The following is a 16035-nucleotide window of genomic DNA, read 5'->3' as shown; positions in this document are numbered from 1 at the left end:
GAAGGAATCAACCAACTACAGTCAGGAGGAAATATACAGCTAATGCTGTGTTCTTTGGATGCTTAGTTATTTTATGAGCATACGCACAGAGAAGTGTCTCAAACACTTCTGTGACTACATTCAGAACCTATTGGAGCATCTCCCATTATTGTGTACATGGCATAGAAATGATGAACGTGTTTTTATGGAAAAAGTTTGAATGAATGGCTTTCAAAAACATCAATTTCTCCATTACTTTTAATAGAACAGGGCCTTAGGAAATTAACAATGGCCATACACTCATGTTCAGGTAAAGCTGCTGAAAACATGCACAAGTAATTGTGTAAAACCTTCAAAGTTATAAATCTTCCCATATTCTAAAGAAGTTAAACATAAAAAGAAGACTACTAAGTAATATAAAAAAAAAACTGTCTAAAAGCATATACATTTACACAAAATCAAAGTTTTCAACTCCTGCACAGTCATGACTGATGCACACAGAGGAATGACAAGATGGAGGTGTCACATCTTGCGATTGTCATTTGTAATACCTGGAGGGACCTGCAGAGAGACAACAAGCCAGACGCATTAAAAAGGCTGAACAAAGAGATGCTTCACTCACATTTTGATTTCCATGTTATTTCAAATATTGGCAACAGGAATTTCTATTGGCCTCATCGAGTCCACAAATACTATTACATGACATACGTTTGAGTCACAACGGATGCATCAAATGGGAAGTTTGAGAGGAGACTTGGTGCTTACATACCTGACAGACTACTTGAGTATCGGTCACTGCTGCTTAGCAATCTGGGCGTTGTAGAGGAGAAGCCTGTGGAGCTCATTGACAAGCTGTTCAGACTAGAACCCTGAGGGAAGAAAGGAGAGAAAACATTGAGGAGACAGAAGTGATGAGAGTACAACAACTGAGGAAAATATGGTTTACAAGGCTAAAATCAGACTTAATGATTATCTTTAAAAAGGCATGTCTGTCCCATGGCATGAAAATTTCACTTTATGAGGTTTTTTTTACATTAATATGAGTTCCCCCAGCCTGCCTATCGTCCCCAAGTGGCTAGAAATGGCAATAGGTGTAAACCGAGCCCTGGGTATCCTGCTCTGCCTTTGAGAAAATGAAAGCTCAGATGGGCCGATCTGGAATATTGCTCCTTATGAGGTCATAAGGAGCAAGGTTACCTACCCTTTCACTGCTTTGCCCGCCCAGAGAATTTGGCCCACCCATGAGAAAGAGAGAGGCATCATGGCTTTCAAACGAGCAAAGTTGCAGTTGGTCAAGGCCACACCCCCACCCTCCACTTTGCCCCGCCCTCTCTCCTCCTCAATAGCTACAGACACAGAAATGTCACATCCTAAGGAAAGCTCATTGTGGGACTGGCTCTAGTGGCTGTAATTCTGCACCAAGGCTGAATTTCGGGAAAGAGACTTCAGATACAGTATTAGGGGACCACTAAGGTCTATATAAAAGCATCCAAAGAGCACCATGTCATAGGACCTTTAACAGTTGGTTTTAAATTCAAGAGTAAAAACAAGGTCCATACCGTCGATACACTCCTCAGTCTGTACTCCATCAGCACATCTGTAAGTTTCTGTGTCACCTTCAGCACCAGCTGTGCGTCACTCTCGCTCTCTATCCGGAAAGTATCCTACGAATACATTTTGAAAAATGTGCTGAATGTTTGAATACAAACAACACAAAAATAACTGACACTTTTGTTAAGCTGGGGAGGAGCCTTTTGCGAGACAAGTACCAGGTAAGTAAGTAGTGTGTTAGGAAGGCTGCTACTTTCTGGAGCTGCTCCCATCAAGCCTGGCCTCTCCAGTGGCTTGTCCATTGGTCTGTCCATTAAGCTACTCCCCATTTGGCTGTCCCGGTACTCATCAGGATACATTCTGCCTGGGTTGTCATCCAGTAGTCCACTCCTTCCATAGCCATCTCTTCCACCACCTGATCCAAAACCATCTCCAATCCCAGCTGGGCGATTACCCATACCATCTGGGAAAGGTCTTCGATCCATACCAGAGTCATGGAAATCTTGCCTGGTCGAGTAATCATAGCCTCCGAAGCCGGACTCCCCATAGTCTCCCACTGGATAGTTAGAGAGAGGACCATTCTGAGGAGGAAACTCCCCTAGAAACCTCTGGTCAGAGAACTTGGGACCTGAGAGACCTATTACATTTAAATAAAAATACAGTAATCCAATGGAAAAATGGCATACATGCAAGTATTACACAGATTATGCTTGAGTAAAAATGACTCACCAAAGGGTGGTCCCTTTAGTCCCATCCCTGGTCCTGGTGTAGGCAAAACTTTAGGAGCAGCAGAACCTGTGAGAGGAAAAGACACGACAAACATGCCCAAATCAGGTTACCGACCAACAGGAAATCGTTTATTACTAAACTAATTAATAGAAGAAATGTAACTTACGGAGTCCTTTGAAAGCTAGTACTTCACAGGGCTCCTTCAGAATCACCTAAAAGCCACAACACGAACAGAAATAATGTCAAATCCACAATCATGATGTATAAAATAAGGAAACCCACTTCTCAAATATAAACATGGGACATTTTTAATACTTGAATACAAGAATCCCACCGATAATAGCACTGCTTCAAAGACACCACTGCCTCCTCATTCAAGTCATTGAGTAAGTAAAGGAAGGCTCGGTCAAAGAGAATGCAGACAGAAAAAAAGTTTGATCTTGCTCAACGTTTTCTGCATTACTGCTAGATGGCTTTATAATGTAAATGACAGAAATCTACCATTTAACTCACAATCTTTGGGATGGAAGATACAATTAATGAATTCATGCTGTGATAACTTTAGAGTTGTTTTAGTGCTTAATAAACCTTCAACTTCATAGATGTAGCACTTAAACTCGAACCTTCTAATCGCATTTCATCTTTTTACCAGTACTGGAAGCAACACCCCCAAGCAAACACATACCCTTAACACATACATTCCAATGATCATTATAAGCAGGAAAAAAACAAGACTTTTGTGCCATTGCTGCAGTAATATGGATCCGACACTCACCTTGAGTTGTCCCCTCCCCTCGGTCTTCTCCACCTCAGCTGAAACTTCTTTAATTTTCTTCCTTACAGCAGGGTCTCTGATGGCCTCTTCCTCTTCATTGGTGACCTTGTTAGGGTGGACCTTTTTCTGTGTACAAGGCATAGAAATATGCAAATATTTATTACAAATAACTTTGTGATATACCATGCCTTTGAGGCCGATTAGGAAACAAACAATACTCACCAGGTATTTGAAGCTGTGTTTCCAGCCTTTCACGTGGGCAAGCATATCATGCTGCAAGCGGGAGACAGCACAGAGTTTGCACTGGTAGTGTGGTGGGACAGATTTACTGGGGCTGCGGTACTCCCACACATACTGAAGACCTGTAGACATGTGATGGTCATTGATTATACATATTTTAATTATATTCCAAATTGAAAGTGAGGGACGTAAAGTAGATGCATGTGAGGGAAATAGCCCTTCTGCTTACCAATGACACACTCCGTTACCCCTTTCAAGAGTTTGCTAAGAGAGGGAATGGTCTGGATAGATGTCCCTTTGGTAAATACTGGGAAAACACAAAAGCTGTCAACACAAAGCAAAAGCTTCATAATGATCCACAGCTAATAAACAAGTGAGACAATAAGCCACTTAGATATACATTTCTGGGGAGAAACCTGTGGTCGTAAAAGTCATATTTAAGAAGACACTTAAGAAAAGTGTTGTGTTCTTACACTACCTGAAGTGTCTGATGACCAATTAATTTTAATCTGTCTATATGAACTGAACAACCACTGGAAACCCAAACTCCTCATGTGTGCTTTTTGAAGCCCGGGGTAAGAACGGGAACAGCAGTTCTCAGCTAACCCCCATGTAGGCCTGAACTGGGTTGCAGAACACCAGCACCCATGATGCATTGCCTCTCACTGTGCCCAACCACAAAACAATCACTTCTGTGTCGCACTAATGAAGCAGTCCAAGTGCAAACACACGACAAAATCCTGCATAGCTTAAAATACTCTGGCAAACAGGTATGGTTTACTCAGATAAAGAAATAATGTAATACAACACATTATCACTCAAGCCAACTTAGCACAGGCAACTGAATAATAATGAATACTGCATTCAGCAGTGTTAAAAAATATATCATGGTCGAAAAAAAAAAAAAACATCACAGCACAAAAAGAGCATTAAAACTAAATGCAACCATCGCCGATGCATGGTTGTATCACTGTATGTGCCGCTGCTTTAAGACCATGTGTAGGTATCACCAGGGACTAATGGAGCCTATGGTGCTGGTCGTTAATGTTGCAACATCTTGGGAGAATGGGTTAACATTTCTAAAAGTGTTCAGTATATTTCTTAAAACCAATATTGAAGATTTTCTATAATAGGGAAATTGTGGCAAGATACTGGAAGATGTTTTGCAAGATTGTTGTGGCAAACACTGATTTCCACAGACCAAAACCATGGATGGCACCACAGCAGCCCCAATCTCTGAGAGTGTGAGTCTCAAAGAGTGGTGAACAGGCCACCACCCATGACATGAAGCAGGGAAATCAAGATCTCAAGCTTCAACTCTCAGCACTGGCAGTGGCACCGTGTATAAACGACTTACCTATATCAGCAGAATGCTGCAGCTGCTTTCTCTGTCAATGGAGGGAATAAACCCACATGAAGGAGAGAGACACATACAGGCATTAGTGACAGAATGACACTTAGCAGAGGACTGAACTCCTCGTCCATGTCCGCCACACTATATGTGCCATAGAGCCATTATTTTTGTGGCCTTACACACCGTGTGGTGTGTTTGGGAGCCCTTTAATCATGAGCTGTATAAAATATGTTTTAGCCTGGATTTGGGTTTCTCTCTTGTTACCATCATGGCAGTTACTAAACCAGAGACCAGATGAATTTCACAAGGGAAATTCAAGATCATGCATGTGGCTCATACAAGTAAAATATCTGTGATAAAAATAAATAAAAGAACTTGTGTTTTATGAATTAACTGAAACAGCAAAAAAAACAGTGGGATTTCGTGCACTGAATTTAATTAGTGTGTAGTAATCACTGCAGTGAGAGTCTGTTCTGCAGCTGATTTACATATTATATAACAATGGGAGTAACTGCTGTCAATTTTTTTTTGAGAGAATCCATCCAGGAGCCCTGCTAAACATTATATATTTTTGGTTTTGAACATGACAGCACTCAGAAGTAAAAACTGAGTAGCCTGCCATTAGACACTGGTTCAGAGAACCCAGGTCACATCCCACATAAAGCTCAATGTCACATTTGAGAAGAATTGAAAACTTTAAGCAGTTTCAGAACATTGAGGAAACGTTTGCATTGTGAAGCCCACAAATTTTGCAAAAATGGTACTCAGAAATTCCTTTGTATCACAACAGTGATAACAGGCCATATATGTGAGGCCCAGACCGCTGAGTGGGGTCCTCATAAACCAGAGTGCAAATACAGCAAAGCCTGAGAGCACAGAGGCTGGCACCAAGTCCACCTGCCAAGGACTGCTGCCGCCTGGCTCTGCATCAGGCATCACAACAGCCAGTGTACAATAAAAAAGAAGGAAAAAAAAAAACATTAAAAGGAAATCATATTTCCTTCACGAGCGACCAGCATCACGACGTAATACTAATTAGTTGTATTAATTGTGTTGTTTTAGTCGTATACATTTGATCCAATGTGGAGTTGTGAGATACTTACCCTGGCATTTCTCCTTTGATTAGACTGCGGCCCATTTTTAGGTGGAAGCTGGTTGGCTGAAGCATGAGCCTCCATTTCTTGTTTCTCCACTTTGGGACAATAAAGTAGGTCGTATTAAAAACCATTCCTAGTCCAAATAATTCCCCTTAATATATAAAGAGACATGCTCTCGCTAGTGGTATTGAGTTAGTTATCTTAGCAGATATTGGTTTTACTTGCGTTGTTTCGTTTCATCTCAGGCCCAGCCGAGCCCTAACTTACCGTGCTTTTTGACAACAAAACTCCAAACGTCAAATATCATATGTATGTCTCCACTGGTTAAGCGGTAAGATAATATTACCTAACCTACCCGAGATGTTTTAATGCAAACTGCGGGTTCCTCAAAGCGCAAGGTCGGCAGAACACATTCGCTATGATGAGAAAAAACAAAGCCGATTCGGAGGGATATGGGAGAGAATAGGAAGCAGTTATTTTGCCAGTTTTAAACAGACGAAATTTAACAAGTTTACCTCCAAAACCGAATAGACTCTCATAATAAATCTGAATCCAATTCATTTGCGCATTGTAGGGCACAATGCATTTCTAATTACCATTGTGTTCATTAATTCTCATAATATTTCTAAGGCATTTATGAGGACAACTATGAGGTGCGTTCGTTTTGAAAGCCAGGGTTTACCGTTATACTTTGCTAGAGCATTGAACAGGGTCTTGGAAATCTTCCTATAGTTCTTAGGCCACTTAGAGACAACATTTTGTTTTTAATTACCAGTAAGTGCATAAAATCTTGCTTGAGCATCTTAAAAACGCCTATGGGGTCCCGGTCATAGAAGTTTTATATTGTAAGCCTCGCAAAGCCCCGCAGCCGTTGTGCAATGACCATGCAGCTAGTGTACACAGTCAGAGGACCCAACGCATCAACACGAGATTGAAGAAGACAGAACATTTTCTTTTTTTATGTAACGTTATTGATAATTGTTGTTAGCAGGGGCCTACTATTAAACTCGAGATACCGAATGAGTGTTTGAGGCTGTTTAAACCTATCACGGTAGTATCGAAGAGTTTTTTTTCTGTGGTAAGTAAAATAAAGAATTGTCCTGCATGATGCTGAATTATTATACGAGATAGTTAGCTACAAGCTCGCTAACGTAACGTTAGCTGACGTTAATACAGGTGCAGCTGTTGTACCTCTTATGATTTAAAAGGAAACCCTAGTCTGACTATTTGGGATAGTTTGTACTGCAAAATGTATGTTACTGTGTGTAGTATGTAATAACAACAGAATGTAAATTGTAATTTCCCCACTGGGGATTAATAAAAAGTATAAATTATTATTATTAATGTTAATACTTAAGCCGTCCAATCCAAACATATGCCAGTGGTCAGTATGGTTCTCATTGAAATCAGTGCACTCACTCTGTTCCATCATCTCACCTGCATGTCTGGTTACTTAGACAGCAGCAGTATAGACTGCAGAGATGAAGTCCAAGAAGAAAAAGCGACAGGATGACTTCCAGAAGGTGAAGTTAAAGGTGGGAAAGACGAAGCCCAAAGCTGATAATGCCACCAACACCAACTTCCGCTCAAAGGGAATCCATCTAACCGAACAGCTGAAGAGAGACACAAGTGGCCCCACCACACACAGACACCTTGGTATCAATGTAAGCTCTTCACCTGTGTTTCACATGTCAGTGATCGCATGCTTTCACTACAAATACATTTTTGGAATATTTCAATTCCAACATTCCAGTCTGCTGTATCTCCCTTTTTCTCCTACTTCACTAGGACCTCCTGTCTCAGCTCCACCATTACAGTCCCAATGTGAAACATAGTGCCTTGCTGGGTTTGAGAGAATTGCTGTCCGTTAATCCCTCTCTGTTAGAGCAGCATCTCTCTCGCCTACTTTCTGAAGTGGCAGCTGTTTTCACAGACAAGGATGGCAATGTTCGTGTGGCAGCTACACGTGTGCTCAGGTTAGTGATGCAGGAATACAACAATATAGTAAAAAAACACGACTTTTGTTTCTTTCATAAAATAACATGGGCTAAACTGTCTTAAATTGTTCACTGCTTCCAGGTTCATTGCACAGTCTGTGCCTGCAGAACGAGTGGCTCCATTTTTCCCCCTCCTCAGCGCCCACCTTACTTGTGCCATGACCCACATTGAGACAGGCATCCAGGAGGACGCCATGAAGGTCCTTGATGTGTTGCTGGAGCACTACCCTGCTCTGCTAGCAGCGCGGCCTGCAGTACTCCTTACTAACTTCCTAGAGTTGATCTCTCATAGACAAAGTAGTGGAGGAGCCAAAAAGGCCCAGGATGCTAAAGGACGGACCTGGGCACTGTCAGTCAACCCTAGCAGGGCTGTGACTAGTCAGCAGTGGCGGCTCTCTGTGCTCCTCAGGTATGGAGGCCATGTGCACACAGATTCTGAAGAATTTAGTTAAGTTCAATTCAAATTCAAGCTGCTAAAAATTTTGTGTCACTTTTATTTCAGGCTTGGACGCTTTCTGCAGGCAGTAGTTGAGGAAAGACCAGTGGAAAATGATATTTTTATGCCAACGGAAGGAGTGTTTGGCTCCAGTGGAGATGGCAGGCTTGCACCTCTGTATCTCAACTGGGAAGAGCTCACATACAGCAAGGTCGGGGTAAAGGTGTATGAGCATTCTGGGGCCAAACCAACTCCACGGTCCACCTTTAGACTCCGGTAAGATACCACAAACTCCTGTAACCGTCAAGGAATAGTTATCAGAGACAGGATTTAAATGAACATATGACATAACAAATGACTAACTTTGTTTCAGTTGAATTAATTTAAACAATTATATTTCAGGTTAAACATATTCTTTATTCTATTCTCTCGCTGTGTAGACCGGATGTGGACCCTGGACCCGCTGTGGGTGAGGGTCTGGACTCAGCTGAGGCTGTTCAGAGCTTTGCAGCCACACTGGTGCCTCTTTTGCTAGAAGTGTGGGTAGAAGCCACTACCAGTGACTGTCCCTGGAACACCACTGAGGGCGCTCACCTGCTCACCCCAGATGCCATGTCAGTAATGTTCCAGGTGTTGTCTATTCTGCAGCTGCTGAGAAAACTGGCACCACAGCAGGAGCACCAGGATGCACTGGTGAGACAAGAAGAAGGACATTTTACGCAGACGTTTTTTTGTACAAGAAAAGCTTGACTAAAAAAATGCTTTGTCTTTGTGTAGGATGCATGGTTCTATAAAGAATATCTGGGAGATTTTAAGCAGCACTTCATAAAAAACTTTCCCTATGGTACCCGGGACACACCCAAACATAAAAAGAAGGTTGATCTAAAAAGGTAAGGAATATCATTTAATATGTTAAGCAAACATCCCCCTTTTTTAATTTTTTTTTGAATCATCACAGTATAAACGACCCAGGATCTGTAATCATACGTACTTTTATACTAGCTCTAACTACTTTAATCCCACTGCCCTTCCTTTAGGAGTAAGCAGACTGCTGCCGTCCCAGGATTGACAGTGGACCCTCTGGCCCTAAACATCACACTTTGCCAGGTCATGGTGTCCCTCAGCCAGAGGCAAGGACTCGGTCGAGAGACAGATGGAGACTGGCTAACACCTCTGAGGACGTTTGTCCGAGACACTCTGGGCAGCGGAGTGAAACTGAGCTACAGGCAACTTCATATGCTGCTGGGTACTGTGTGGAAGATGGTTCTCACACAGCGAAGCAAAAGTAAGCATGTTACGGTGTATTTGTGAAAGTGTGACCGATTTTTACTAAACGCAAAAGCATGATTTCAGTAGGATTAGTGTTTATTTCGTTGCTTTATAAGAAGATTATGGGTTGGTATCCAGATACTAGTTTGTGAACTAGAAGACATTTTTTATTGTAATTTTAATATTTGTGATTTTGTATTGTTGCAGCAGTGACAGAGGAGCTGATGGCAGCGGTGTATATCTACTATAAGCAAAGGAACCTGAATCTACAGACACGATCCCTGCTGCTGTCTTTCTACAGCAAGCTCTACCTGCAGGAGCAAGGACATGCTCACATAGCGAGGTAAGTTCCATCATTTTTTTTATGTGTGATCTTCAAACTGGAGGTTTACAGTGCGTGCACACAGCAGTAGCTCCATATTGTAGAGTACCTGTTTTGAATATTAAATTAGATTTAACTTCTAGGAACTTAACATCCTTGCACGATAACATTATAGTCTTGCACAGCCAGATTACATCTCACAAGCTCCGCTATTGTGCGTAGTAAGCACAGACCAGTGACTGTTTCGGAAGCAGTTAATTCATCCAGTCGAATGCAGGAAGGGTTAATGAGGATCACGTATTGTATAGTCTACATGAAATGACATCTTAAGGCCCAGACACACCGACCAGATGGCCGGCCCTCGGCAGAAAAGGCAGTTGGACTGATCAGTCTCCCCGAGTTGGTCAAAAAAGTGCCTCGGAACAAACCAAAGCGACGAGACGTAATACGTCTCCATAACAGCAGGCGGTGCTAATCTGTATTGTCGCCCAAAAATGAAAACCGGCAGCTGATTGGACGAACGCGTCACATGGGTCTGGTTTCTCTGGAAATTCAAAGACAGACTGTCATGGCGGCTCGTTCAGAATACGATCTCATATTGTACTAAAACACTTTAAGCGAGAAATAGGCCTTCATTTCACATCGACAAAGTTTAAAAGATTTTCGTCAGATTTTGAGAGACTCTAGTTACGCTCATTCCGCTCCCCGTTTCCGGGTTAGCACTCTACCAATCAGATGGGTCATTTGAGTCCGACTGCCAGCAGTGCCCGCCCCGCCGATTATGTATGTCAAATCGGCCAAAATGAAGACCGACAGCCCCTCGGACAGACAACGGCACGGAACACACCGAACAGACTCCAGACTGTCAGACGGCCGATTATCGGCTTGGTGTGTCTCGGGCTTTACTCAAGCTAATTCATCCAGGACTGTGCCCTCGCTGAAAACTAATCATTTTTATTTGTGCTTGTAAACAAAGTGGACAGCAAAGACATTTTTCCACTCTGGTGTTGAAGCACAGTGTTCTTATATTATTTTTTTAGGCCTTTTTCGAATGCAACAAAAACATATATACATTACATTTGTCTGTGTAACAATTGGTCTACGGAGGCCCAAATAAAAATTCTTGAAATTCAAAACCTCACACTGTACCTTTTTATATCTAGACACATAATTCCTTACTGTCACTCTGGCTGCATTTGGCTCACGTGCACCTCTGTATGTTATCCCTCCCTCTGTCTCTCTGAAGGAGTAAAGTGCTGTGTCGATGGTTGGCATCTCTTCCTGTGCAGTTGTCCCAGCTGGGCCACCGTAACCCTGCTCTCTCTGAACGACTTATCCTGTCCATCCAGGCTGCCGCTTCTCGAAGACATAAAGACCTGCTCAACAGTCTGCACACACACGCCTGCAGGCTTTACGGTACAAACACTCAATTAGAGGGACAAACAAGGGTACAATTCCATACGTAATAATTTTCATATGCATTAACCGTTCAATACAATACAAAAATGCAGCAACAATTGTCAGATTACCAAAGACAACATTTTTTACTGAATTATGAATTATGAACCATAGTTTCCCTAGGAGGCGGTGTAACTCCATGTTTCCCACCCCATACCACTTTGTAAAACTGAACTACAACCAGAGGCAGAAAGAAATAAGCCTGTACATATCACTGCTCTGAGGATGTTCGGATAGTTAGGCTGGTGTGTAACAGAGGGAGCCAGGAGAGGAGGGGGGCGGATAGAAACCAAAGAGCCAGCAAGTCACCATCACAAGACTCCTTTTGTCTGAGGGCTTCTGACATCAGCATGTGCGTCAGAGACAGACAGAACTGTCTGTTGTTTTGTTTTTTGTCCCCCCCCCCACCCCCGCGCATGCACATGCGTGCACACACACACACACACACACACACACTCACACTAGCTGAGCCCTTACTGTAGTGGCTATGTCTGTCTGTCTCTTTTTCATTTTATATCCCCAGAGATTGCATTACTGTCTCTATACATGTGTTTGTGTGTGTGAAGATCCACAGGAAGGAGTTGTGGTGCTGTTACCAGCAGAGTCCCAGCAACGAATGGTGCAGCTGCTCTACTTTCTACCCGAGATGTCCCAGTCTCTTCTGGCCAATCTGAGCTGTTGCTGCACCACTGGACGATTCTCTGCCGGCCTCGCTGCCTCTCTAATTCGTATCGTACACCTTAGGTGAGCTTGAAAACCCCCACAGACCTGAGGAGGCATGTGTGTGTAAGGAGACACTCTATAGATTTTTGACAGTGCAGGAATGTCCTCACGTTTGGACTCAAACTGTGAGGAAATAATGTTGGGCACTCTAGCCTGCCACCATCAGATGGCAGTGTTGCGCTTTCACAGATGAATTCCTGACATTTTTTTCTGATTTCTTACTTGCCTGTTAACAGGTGCTGATGTGGATGCCCTGTATATTTGATATTCAACTCAGGGGACTATAAAAGCAGTTTTTATAGTTTTATGTTCTGTTACACACCCAGAGCCTACCTTTCCCTGTGATGGTGTGTGTATCTGCTTGTGTCAGTGGGGCAGTGTTATACACATTTTAAGGGGAGGCAGTGCTGAGTTCAGATGGGATGTGTGTGTAATGGGAATGATACAAAGAGCTCTTTGGGAGGCTGGAATTTAGAGTCGTCATGGAGCATTGAGAAGACAGTTCTGTCTGCGTTTGCCTCCCGGGCTTCACAAAACACACTTGTTATTCACTCCCATTTCCTACTGTTAGAGATCTATCCTCCCCTTGGGACAAGGAAGAGTTTTTCATAATTTCTGTGTACCATTATCCTCAATATGATGCTCTCACAAAACAAGGCATCATGAATAATCCTATGAAAAAAGATGTGGCTTTCCAGCTTTGTGTTAATTTTGAGTCGATAATTGTTTAACATGTTCACTGATTGTGTTCTCTAGGTCATCCCTGAGTGGCTGGTCTGTTGGGAGCCAGGAAGCGGCTCTGCAGGACGTAGACTACATCAGCTTCTTGTTCTCCACCCTGACGGGATTCTCGGCCGACAAGCTCGCCTCCATGCAGGAGGCCGACGACGAGAGCGTCCTGCCTCCCTCCCCTCTCTCACCTCTCAGCATCTACCCCACCCCGCTGGAGCACTTCACACACCACTGGGATGTTGTTGAGGTGCGTTTACGGCACAGTCTTTCCTATAATTACCCCAAAGCTCACATACATTCTAACTTTTACAAAAGCCGCTGCCAATCAGAAACACTTGGATCGAAAATGAATCTAGAAGAGACTAGGAGGTAAAGGAAGAGGAAGTAATTGTTTTGAAAATTGAAAAAAAAGTTGATATTCTGGACACAGCTGTGGTCTTTAAATCCCCCCTGGTCCCTCTCTGTCTCTCATATAGAGCTCAGAGGGTGGAAGCTTTATCGTGGCACTACGCTTGAGAGGGGAACCTTTATCGCATTGCGCAGGTTGGAGATGATGTGGTTATCGGGCATAGCGGATATGCACAAATGCTAATGAGAGCCCATGGCATGATGGGAGTGTGACATTTCTGCACAGAAATTACAGTTAACGTAACTATGCCCTGGGGCAAGTGTGTGAGCAGGGGGGGGCGCTTATAATCACTAATTCAGCTCCTCAATTAAGCCCTCAGATCCTGCCTCTCTCATCTCCCTGTCTGAGTCAATCACAGGCAAGTGGCGGGAAGGAGGAGGGAGGGGACACTTGGTGGCGAGGGGGGGGGGGGGGGGGCATTAAGGGATGGACTGTGTCAAGTCTTGTTTGACTAATGAGACGGGATTGTTTTTAATGACGGCGAGAATGCCAACAGGTGCACCGTGTTGATACACACAGGCTTGCAAACTCACTCCTGCACTTCAGCACGCACACACACACCTCAATTTGATAACAGTTATTGAGAAATTTGATTTGGATTTGAAGTTAATGAGGAAAAGCTAAAACCTTATTTTTCACTTAAAAAAAGTTTGTGGCAGCTTCTTAGGCCTGGAATCCATCTTGTCTCCATCCTAGCAAGAAGGAAATTTAGATGCTGTTTAGTGACTCTTTCCTTTGGTAACGATGACGCGAAAGCCTTACTCCATCCAGACAGGGTTGAAGAAATGCTCTGGTGTGCTTTCGTGTTCTGTCTATTTACAGCAGTAATGTGGTTTGTCTGATAAATGCAGGTTAAAGCTGTTTGAAACAGTTTCTTCCTTAATTTTCTCGTTAAACGTTTAACGTAATATATTTTACTGCTGTTTCATTTAATTATCCTGCCTTACTTTTTCTACAGAAAACATTGTTAAAGAAGATTGTTAAATTTTCCAATGGATCAGCTCTCATTACTTGACATTACACATCTGGGAATGAAAAACTTTGGGAAATGGAGACCCACAGGGGTTTAAGTCAATGTATCGGCTACTCCATGGCAGTATATGAAATTATCCCCAGAATTGTGACAGAAACAAACTTCTTTTTGGCATACATTGTGCAAAATTCTAAATTAAAAGTTTATACATCACAGCTTCATTAGCCCTAAGACAATAAGGCTTAGTGTAGTTCTCTCTCCTTTAAAAGATTTTAACCAAGTCTGATTTATAAAACATTTTAAATCTTCAAACTGAAAGCACACTGTGGTTACATTGCATTGCTAAAATTAGAATCCTCTATCACACTTGAATTCTATGTAAAAAAAAAAAAAAAAAAAAGGTTGTTTGATATGAATTTATTTTTTGTGTCATTCATAGGAAGTCTGCCACTGTCTGGAAACTCTGGGTTCAAAGTCTCAGTGCTTTGACATCTTACAAAATGGCATTTGCAAACACCTGGTACGAAACTATTTTCATTAAGCAGGAAATTATGTGTGGGATTTCTCAATAGTTATTTTAGTGCTTGTTTTATTTATTGAACTGCTTTTCTTTATGCTTTCATGCTGTTGAAAACATGTATTGAGAAAACAGCCTGTGTATATATAATGTGTGTCAGACCAAGCTGGGGGTGGTGCCTGACAGTATGGCGGCCGGGCTGCTCAGAGCTGTATCCAGATTACTGGACCTGTCCGTCCTGCCCATTGAGCCCGTGCTGCGCTTCTTGTCTCTGTGCTGCCTCAGCCTGCTGGCTCTGCTCATCACCCTGGAGCAGGAGTTACCTGCCGAAACCAACCACAAAAGGTGCGTGTTGACTACAACCCTTTACTGATCTGTCTTTGGAAAGGATCTCCTGCTGATGTGAAATATTGACCTTATTAGTAGCAGTCTGCCATAATCAGGTGATCAAGAATTACCACATTTGGGTTTAAAACACCTTTGTGTCACATTTGCAGGGAGGCAATATGGAGTGCTTGTGTGTCCGCGTTGAGCACCGTTCCTCGCCTGCTGCGAATGGTTTTGCAGTTAATGCGTGTTGGCGATCTGAGTGAGGAGGAGCTGCCACAGCTCGGACAGATCCTGTCAATGCTGCTGCAGCACACGCCGCTCCACAGCCAGCTGCTGGCCAACACGGCTCTGCTGCAAGAGATCATACAACACCTCACGGTAAACACAGCTCACTCTTGAAATTCACAACGGGTGGATTTTAAGGCTTTTATACAATTTGGATGGAGAGAAAGTACTTCTCATGGAGGTCGTTCAAGTGATTTCTCTCTGTATGTGTTTCAGAGGTATTCCCGGGGTGCAACCAGGGAGCAGTGGTTGACAGACTTGCTCTACTGTTACAGCGTCACCGTGGCTCATGGCTCTTCCGCTCGCCGTGGAAACCTGAGCCTTCGAGACATGTACTGACCGATGCACCCACTGGACTGACACCTGGTGTGTTGCTCAGTTCACCCTCTCAAACATCTTACAGTGACTTTGAAACAACAGCGATTGAGTACATATTACACTTTCAGACAGGAATACAGTGGAGTGACATGTTTTTTATTGTGAGTGACTATGAATACTCTACATTCTTGTTTTAAGAGCTCTAGTTTTTTCTGTCTTAAGCTGCCTCTTTAGCCTGGTAATTGTCTGTCCTTCTTTTGCCTCTTTTCTTACAGGGGCACCTGATGACTTTTGATTTAAAAAGTGAAAAGAGGGGGGGAAAAAAAGCTAAATAAAGTTAAATACAAGTGCTCTGCCTTTTGTGTCAATTTTTATTTTATTTCTTATAATACAATAAAAAACCACAAACATTCAGGTATATCTAAATATACACAAGATTGATTATTTTTGGGCAAATGGCATATTAAAGTAAATAATAACGGCATAGTTAAGTGTGTGTGTGTGTGTGTGTCTGTGTGTGTGTCTGTGTCTGCAGGTGGGC

At 42.8% G+C, this 16035-nt stretch overlaps 2 protein-coding genes across 6 annotated transcripts; one reads left to right on the top strand and one right to left on the bottom strand.

Moving 5' to 3' along the window:
- Positions 1–219: 219 nt before the first annotated feature.
- si:ch211-197h24.6 lies at positions 220–6236 on the bottom strand. Of its 2 annotated transcripts, none has more exons than XM_039806827.1 (12): positions 5993–6236; positions 5732–5820; positions 4632–4662; positions 3504–3581; positions 3257–3396; positions 3035–3160; positions 2426–2471; positions 2260–2325; positions 1749–2167; positions 1539–1643; positions 749–848; positions 220–540 (listed from the first exon to the last, which is right to left on the bottom strand). In XM_039806827.1, exons 1-12 carry the CDS (start codon positions 6030–6032, stop codon positions 518–520), a joined length of 1263 nt encoding a protein of 420 aa, XP_039662761.1. In that variant the 5' UTR covers positions 6033–6236; the 3' UTR covers positions 220–517. The 2 variants fall into 2 exon arrangements, with proteins under 2 accessions (XP_039662761.1, XP_039662762.1); XM_039806828.1 differs by having other exon boundaries at positions 6081–6230.
- tex10 (testis expressed 10) lies at positions 5761–15851 on the top strand. Of its 4 annotated transcripts, none has more exons than XM_039806826.1 (17): positions 6420–6803; positions 7183–7389; positions 7514–7701; positions 7805–8131; positions 8225–8434; positions 8599–8851; positions 8936–9048; positions 9196–9443; positions 9635–9770; positions 10996–11165; positions 11774–11951; positions 12687–12909; positions 14484–14564; positions 14722–14906; positions 15059–15269; positions 15393–15542; positions 15770–15851. In XM_039806826.1, exons 2-16 carry the CDS (start codon positions 7207–7209, stop codon positions 15513–15515), a joined length of 2829 nt encoding a protein of 942 aa, XP_039662760.1. In that variant the 5' UTR covers positions 6420–6803; positions 7183–7206; the 3' UTR covers positions 15516–15542; positions 15770–15851. The 4 variants fall into 4 exon arrangements, 3 of the variants coding, with proteins under 3 accessions (XP_039662758.1, XP_039662759.1, XP_039662760.1); XR_005639866.1 differs by having other exon boundaries at positions 6421–6803; positions 15393–15655; XM_039806824.1 differs by lacking the exons at positions 6420–6803; positions 15770–15851 and adding an exon at positions 5761–5835 and having other exon boundaries at positions 15393–15763.
- Positions 15852–16035: the final 184 nt, after the last annotated feature.

The sequence above is a fragment of the Perca fluviatilis genome, chromosome 7 (genome assembly GCF_010015445.1).
Source record: "Perca fluviatilis chromosome 7, GENO_Pfluv_1.0, whole genome shotgun sequence".
Taxonomy (NCBI): domain Eukaryota; kingdom Metazoa; phylum Chordata; class Actinopteri; order Perciformes; family Percidae; genus Perca; species Perca fluviatilis.
Note: the sequence above shows the minus strand (reverse complement) of the source record. Positions and strands in the feature narration are given on the sequence as shown.

Coding starts and splice junctions, on each gene's coding strand:
- si:ch211-197h24.6 (XM_039806827.1), bottom strand. CDS start 6,032: ATGATATTTGACGTTTGGAGTTTTGTTGTCAAAAAGCACG. Junction 5,821..5,992: donor TTTTGTTGTCAAAAAGCACG/GTAAGTTAGGGC, acceptor ATTGTCCCAAAG/TGGAGAAACAAGAAATGGAG. Junction 3,397..3,503: donor GGTAACGGAGTGTGTCATTG/GTAAGCAGAAGG, acceptor ACATGTCTACAG/GTCTTCAGTATGTGTGGGAG.
- tex10 (XM_039806826.1), top strand. CDS start 7,207: ATGAAGTCCAAGAAGAAAAAGCGACAGGATGACTTCCAGAAGGTGAAG. Junction 9,444..9,634: donor TCTCACACAGCGAAGCAAAA/GTAAGCATGTTA, acceptor GTATTGTTGCAG/CAGTGACAGAGGAGCTGATG. Junction 11,166..11,773: donor ACACGCCTGCAGGCTTTACG/GTACAAACACTC, acceptor GTGTGTGTGAAG/ATCCACAGGAAGGAGTTGTG.